Source organism: Cryptotermes secundus, unplaced genomic scaffold (genome assembly GCF_002891405.2).
Source record: "Cryptotermes secundus unplaced genomic scaffold, Csec_1.0 scaffold257, whole genome shotgun sequence".
NCBI classification, from domain to species: domain Eukaryota; kingdom Metazoa; phylum Arthropoda; class Insecta; order Blattodea; family Kalotermitidae; genus Cryptotermes; species Cryptotermes secundus.
Window position 1 is genome coordinate 182,691 of NW_019734352.1, and position 7,463 is coordinate 190,153.

The following is a 7,463-nucleotide window of genomic DNA, read 5'->3' on the forward strand; positions in this document are numbered from 1 at the left end:
TGGGTTTTATGCGAAAACAAGGGTGTGGGGTGGGACTGCGTGAATAGTGCAAGAGGACGCGGCAGGTTGTTAACTGCATTCCTTTCCTAGAATCTCGTCTAACAGGACCTCACATTGTCTACTTACCCTATAGTGTTCCTGCCTAAACCCAGAGAAGTGCAGTAGCGAAAAAGTGACTAACATAAGGCTACTGTGGAAGTGCCCATTTCGGTTACAACGACAGTCGTTTATAACGACACTATTTTTAGGTCCCTCTGATGACGTTATAACCAAGTTCTACTGTATATCAATAATATTTAACTTATATGAAACAAGTGAAAGTGGAAGTTACCATACCATAATAAGGACAGGCAATGATGGAAGCTGAACACTATATAAATACTTCATTTGTTTCTGTTTACAGTAAAAGCTGTGATATCTGGCACTGGGTGATCCAGAAAGCTCTCTGAACCAGACTGATTAATTGTGAATATAATGACTGAAAGGGTGAAATACTGGTGTCTTGTTCATTTTTTTTTTAAGATTATATATAAATATACTTAACATTACATATGCAGTAACGAAAAGGGAATAGAAAGTGCAGCAGGGAAAACAGGATTGGATATCAAGTGTGTGAGTGTAGTAACCATGTATTTGCCAGATGATGGCTTTAAAAGCCGAAACATGTGATAAGGTGATATTGACCTAGACCGTTTAGTGTTTGTGTTACAATGGATCCCCATAAAGAATTTTATATAATAAACACAAAAGGATGCACCCAATAAAAATTATAAATAGTTAGGTCTGTCCATGAGGTTGCTAGGTACACTAAGATGCACATTAGTTATAAAACTATAATTCATTCAATCATCAGTAATCTGTCAGATGACAGGTCCACAGTCTCTTCCAAAACAGTTCCTCCACTTAATGTGATTTTCTGTTTTTGGAAAGAGACTATCCAGGAAAAGTGATAATGTGGTAGTTTTTCCATTTGCTTTCCACATCGCAGTACAGCAGCCGTTCAACGAGGCTTTTTTTTTTTCCTGGAAAATTACAATATCCAGCAACCCTCTGGTCCTGGAGCTGCCAGACACTGCAACTTTTACTGTATTTGTAACTTCTGCTCCTCACTATGACAAACATATTTTCCTTCCAAACATTCACCTACATATATAACATAGCAGTTTAATAATTATTACTAATATAGGCTTTGAACAAAATGAGTCATAAGCAGACAGTGCTATGGAATAGAATCTTCTCTGTCATTGTATTATGCACCAGAAGCAATATGTCTATTGGAGAGAGGTTAGTATAATTGTAGAGTCGCAGATGTGAAACTAAGGAGAAAGAGAAATTTAAAACACGAGGATAAGAGAAGTGTGGCAATGTAACTCAATCACAGTGACTAGATTAGGGGACGGACAACCAGTGATATAAAAAGGTAGAGGGTGAGATTTTTCTCTTTGACATTGTACACACTAACATCATATCCAATTGGAAGGAGGGGCTCTTTTCCCATGGGTATAACAGCTGAAGCATGAAGTTCATCATTCACTCTCATCTAGTGCCAAAGTCAAGACTCCACAGAGCAGTATTATCAATTCCTACACAATAAATTAGTGGGCAAAAAAATGGGAAATGGATTTATCCTACATTAATCACTATCTGTTCCTCAGCAAAGTCTTACTTCAGATTTTATGTTACCACCTTACTACTAACCTAATCATTACACATTTATAAACAATACCAATTCAAGTCAATTGCCTTCAGCGCTCATATTTGTGTTCTCACACACTAAAAACAGAATATTGTGGTAAAGCGATTAATACTCGTGTTTAATTTTTTGGTAGTCCTGGATACAGCTACCTGGCTTAGTATTTTTTTCATGGTTATCTGTTGGTGCCTCCAAAGAAATGCCATAGCCCATGGCCGCTTCTTTCCACAACCATCCAAAGACTTCATTCACCCATCCTACCACTCAACATTATTACAGACCATGCAGATGAGGAAGAAGTTACATAAACAAGAGTCAAGCAATTAAACAATCAGTACACCAAACACCACTAATAAGAAGTCTCATATTATTCATTTAATTAGCAAAGACTGATGACAGAGATGTTTGTTATGTTCTATTAAATTCAATCTAACACAACATTAATATACAATTAGCACAGAAAACAGTGTACACAGAGTGGAGGTACTACTTTTTGAATAGATATACTTCACAGTGTTAGAATACAGGGTTTCAGGACTTCATATACTGTCAGTGGCCATGATAGACAAGTTTTCTAAGCCAGTGGTTCTCAACCTTTGTGAGACCATTGCCCAATAAATTCTATTTTTATAAGACAAGGGCCTGGTATAATTGCTGCCAGGGCATGGCAGTTGAGAAACACTGTTCTAAGCAATTTCACCAAAAGACTGACAATTTTTCCACAACAAAGACAATAAATTCTATATTCCAGTGGACAAGGACACTTAGCAAGATTACACAGAGTAGATTTATTACACATAGCACTGGCTTATGACAGGCTTTAGTTTTATATACGAACTTTATAGCACCATTGGAACACTGTCACCTTAAATATAAATATATCTGTGAAACACATATTGCTGCTTGACATTTAATAACAATTAAATTTGTACGTGTCTATATATGACACCCTTGCTCCCACTCTTACCATCCTAGGATGACACAGCTATACCAAAATTCTTCCGTAGTTGTTCCAAAAATACAAATGTGAGGATTGTATGAGGTCCCAGACGTATAAAAGCTGGGATGTAACCCTGTGAAATTGTAAGCACATTGTAAAAAATAAAACAAACACTTCATCTTGAAAATTAATTCCTACAATTAACAGAAGTAATAATCAGAACTTTTTCTTTCTGTGGGATACTTAACACTTCTTCTTTTGGCACTGAGATGCACAGTTTCGGATGGTAGCATGGCAGATGAATGATTACCTGGAAAGGACTTAGAAGAGGGCGGTCACGACCTAACAGAGGCAATAGCCTGCAATTTACCTGGAAGAACTGAGGAAAACCATGAGAAACATAAGTCATAATAGTGAGTGCAACTGTAGAGATTCGAACCAAGCACCTCATGGCTACATAAAATTAGTGTTACTTTAGACCAACCTGAATTAGTACTCATGATGTTCCATCGACAATTATAATTAATGAAATTCATTACGTGTGGACCAAATGTCATGGTGCAGAAGTCACTACTCCCGCTTTATATCTAGGATGTTCAGAGATAAAATCTCAGCCCAATGACCAGATGTTCAGATTACGTGTTTTGCAGTTTAGCTCAGTCTCTCGAGGCATATGTTGTGACATCACTTTAAAATAGGCCACAACCACTTCCACATCCTTTCAAATGCATCATTCATAACTATGACAATCAAGATAATAGAAGTAACGAGATGATGGGAGTGACAAAATATTTATTTTTATAAAGACTGATCGTAATTGATGGTGGAGGGTGGTAATTGATAATGGTGACGACTGATAATTGATGATAAAGAAATTCATGCCAACAATTGATGATGAAATCTTGACTTGACTACCTGTCTGATGTTTTATATGTTTCTCTTCAGTTTCTCCAGGTAACTGTTGGGACATTGCCTTAAATCAGGGCATCTCAGTTATCTATTCACATTCAAATTCACAAGATATAATTTCTATATATTTCACATAATAAATAAACCAAGAACCAATAAATGAATTGGTGATGGAGACTGCCACTGCCTGATATTCATGATTAGTTGTGGAGACTGATGATTCAAACTGACAATAACAGATGATTATGGTGGAGCCTGATAAGGACAGAGACCTATGAAAACTGACTGTGGTGATATATGATGGTGAAGACATATTTATGCTGATGGAAGAATAATGATATAATTAATGATGATAATACAGTGAAGTCATGTTACAATGATGATGTCAGGAGACATGACTAACACATATAACAGCAAAACATATATTTTGAGTTCAGTACATTCCACTCGCATGTACCACTATTCTATTATCTATTTACTAGAGTGACATTTGTCCCTTTTAGTTTGCAAGTTCAATAAATTACAGCAAGGAAAAGCAAGCATATGCACAGAACTTTTAACAATACAAAATATACCACCTATCTTTATATTCACTGTTGTTTATTTGTTTTACCAAAGTTTTCAAATATAGTAACATAAACTTTCATCCAACAACTTTCAGAGTCATTTTAATCCCTTTTTGCTTTAATGCTTTACCTGAGACATACCTATCCCATCTCTGTCTAACCGATTTCAGTGTTTACTGCCTTACAATTTCACATTTTTATTTAGAAAATGTGTGGAAATTTAGGTAACTGAGTTCAAAATGATATTCTTTAAACATAACAGGCAAGAACTTTTACCTTAAAGAATCCAAGAGGTCCAAGTTTTGCAGTGTACTTAATTAGATGCCACATACCCTGCAAAGAGAATTTTAAGTGTAAGTCACAAGTAACAGAAATATCAAACTGTGACTTATTTCCTGAAAAACTGTTATTTCTTGACACAAACTCATAAAGAACTATCTACTGATCTACTATTGAGCATCTGAATCCAGTTCACGACTTCACTCGATATTTATTTAACATTAATTTTAATACTTCCAATCTATGTCTTAGTTCTTAGGCTTCACAATTAAAATGATACATGCATTTTCCATCTCATTCATATGTAGTTTGTCTCCTATCCATCCCATTCTCCTTGATTTGATCACCCCATTAATATTGTAACGTGTTTCATTATTGAAGACGCCGTTCAGATTGTTAATTGGTTTATTTAACAACTTACAAGTATCGGCTACAATTATTTATAACAATGTTACAGGTTTACACACATTAGAACCCTACACACAAATCTGTCCACTCTACCACGATTCACTCGTTACAACTAAACTCGGTGACTACCACAATTCAATTCAACTTGTAGGCAACTGTCTTGAGAACTTGAGAACTGTCTTCAGTGGCTGTGTAGTTCCCTTATATAGTCGCAGTGTTTGCCTGTTGCCCGTGTCAACAGCGTCGTTGCATGCCCACGTCACAGTAGGAAGCGGTGCCGCGTCACAGAGGGAAGCTGTGCCACATCACAGTGCGGGGGTGGCTATGTCACAGCACGGAGGGGNGAAAACTATATAAAGCTCCTTATTATGTAATTTATATTATTTTCATTTGGGTTTAAATAATGTCATCTGCAATGGAAAGGGGTAGAGACAACATTTCTGTTACAGTGCAATTACAGAAGCTGAAAACGTTTTGTTTGCTGAAAGATAGAACATTTCTGTTACAGTGCAATTACAGAAGCCAAAAACGTTTTGTTTACTGAAAGACAGTAGGACATCCGAACATAAAAACCTGCAGACACATTCACAATACTCCTTGATGTAATCTTAGACTGATTACACTGATGCTATGTCATTTGTGGACAATCAGATATGCCAATCAAATCTGAAGATTATGTACAATACTCAGTATACAATGCATACAGTACGATGGGGTACCCAAAAGAAACCGAACTAATTTTTTTGTTGGCAGAGCTTTTGTAGTACCGTGTTTTGCCGCTATGAGCGCATAGAGCTAACATTCCTGAGTCGATAAGCCGACTACTGTTGCTTCAGAAGGTAAGGACTAGTTTCGGCAGTTTATAGTGACAACTGTTTTGTGTGATCGTCGTTTTTGCAATGGCTGATTTTCGTGAACACAGGAAAACGTTGAAAAAATTTGTGAAATCAAGGAAGATCGATGACGGACCATTGAAGAAATTGTGGAGCTGTCGGGAGTGATTTGTGCCAGATTTGTGGCAGTCGGGTGACTGGTTTTTCCATCATGACAATGCCCCTGCTCACACAGCCCTGTCTGTACGACAATTCTTGACCAAAAATGGTATGACCCCTGTTCCTCACCCTCCATACTCACCCGACCTTGCCCCGTGTGACTTTTTTTTGTTTCCTCGAATGAAGAGAGACATGAAAGGAAAAAACGACGGAGGCGCTGTCAAGCATCTCAAAAGATGAATTTAGACAATGTTTTGAAAAATGGAATAAAAGACTAGAAAAGTGTATTAGTGTAAGTGGAGAGTACTTTGATGGGGATTGAAGGTTTGTGCTTAAAATTTGAATAAATAAGTTTAAAAAAAAAGTTCGGTTTCTTTTGGGTACCCCTTCGTATAGCTGCAAATTTTTCCATGGAGATAAATACTGGGGGGGTGGTGGTGGTGATGACGATGACATGATAAGGGGCACACGGTAGCGTAGTTGGTTGAGGCACTATGTTACAAGCCAGAAGGTCGCGGGTTTAAGTCCCGATGAGGTCATTGGATTTTTTTCAATTGGCCTAATCCTTCCAGCCTTACTATGGCCCTGGGGTCAACTCAGCCTCTAACAGAAATCGGTACCAGGAATATTCTTGAAATATTTTTGGGGGTAAAGGGCTGACAATTTTGCTGCCATCTATGAGCCAATTGTCTAGAAAATGTGAGAACCTCAACATCTCACAACCCTATTGGCCTCCACAGCCTGTTACAAGGATACTTTTACTTCTCTTTACTTTTTATAATAATTCAATTCAATTCAATTCAATTCTTGGTTTTATTTACGTGCTGTACTCAACAGCTGGTAGCCAATTACAGAGTCAGCACGAGGACACAATATACAGAGAGATTGATGAAAATAGTACAAAAATTCAATTGCAAATATGCACAATTGAAAGAACATAATTAGATGTTAGAGACGAAACCAAGCAGTGTCTAAGTAAAACATATGTCAAAGGTACTACAGAAGTAAATATATTAATGAAGAAGTGACAACAAGTGTCATGCAAAAAGTAACATGAACAAATTAAATAGACACATTTTTTAATAATAATTACAATAATAATAAATATAAGAATAATAATAAGAGAAATTAATTATATTTTAGGACTGAGAAATGAGATGTTTAGATAATTAATTGAGAAATAAATCTGATGCAACTATAAGAACAATTAAATAGTTAGATTTTTTAAACTTATTTTAGAATTACTAAAAATGTCTAAAGAATTACACACTAAATTAGCAGCAGAGACACATCTGGCTGACGGGCAGTGACTAGAGGAGCAGCAGAACAGGGAAAAATTACGGATGTTCCGAGAGGGAGCTCGAATACCAACTGTTTCTAGGACCGAAGGACAGTTTTTGTCACCTTTAAAAACACATATTAGGAACAAGGCGTCTATGTGGCGACGCCTAGTGTGGAGTGATCGCAGATTTAACATATCAAGCATATTGATGTAATGATACTCCGTGTCGTGAAAAAATCGGTTGTGGCAAAGTGCTGCGAATTTTCTTTGTATACGCTCAAGTTTATTAGAGTCAGTGTTGGTCACAGAGTTCCAAACCACAGAAGCGTACTCTAATTTAGATCTGACAAGGGCAGAATATAACGTCATTAGACTGTCTAAGGTGGAAAATGAG

At 36.8% G+C, this 7,463-nt stretch overlaps 1 protein-coding gene across 3 annotated transcripts in view; it reads right to left on the bottom strand.

The window, feature by feature from the left end:
- Positions 1-989: 989 nt before the first annotated feature.
- LOC111868806 (mitochondrial dicarboxylate carrier) overlaps positions 990-7,463 on the bottom strand; it is a 26,177-nt gene continuing 19,703 nt past the window's right edge. For all 3 annotated transcript variants that reach the window (XM_023859800.2, XM_023859798.2, XM_023859799.2), the window contains exons 6-7: positions 4,385-4,441; positions 990-2,766 (exon numbers count right to left, since the gene is read on the bottom strand). In XM_023859800.2, coding sequence (XP_023715568.1) covers positions 2,665-2,766; positions 4,385-4,441 — 159 coding nt within the window. In that variant the 3' untranslated portion in view covers positions 990-2,664. The remainder of the gene's footprint in view (positions 2,767-4,384; positions 4,442-7,463) is intronic.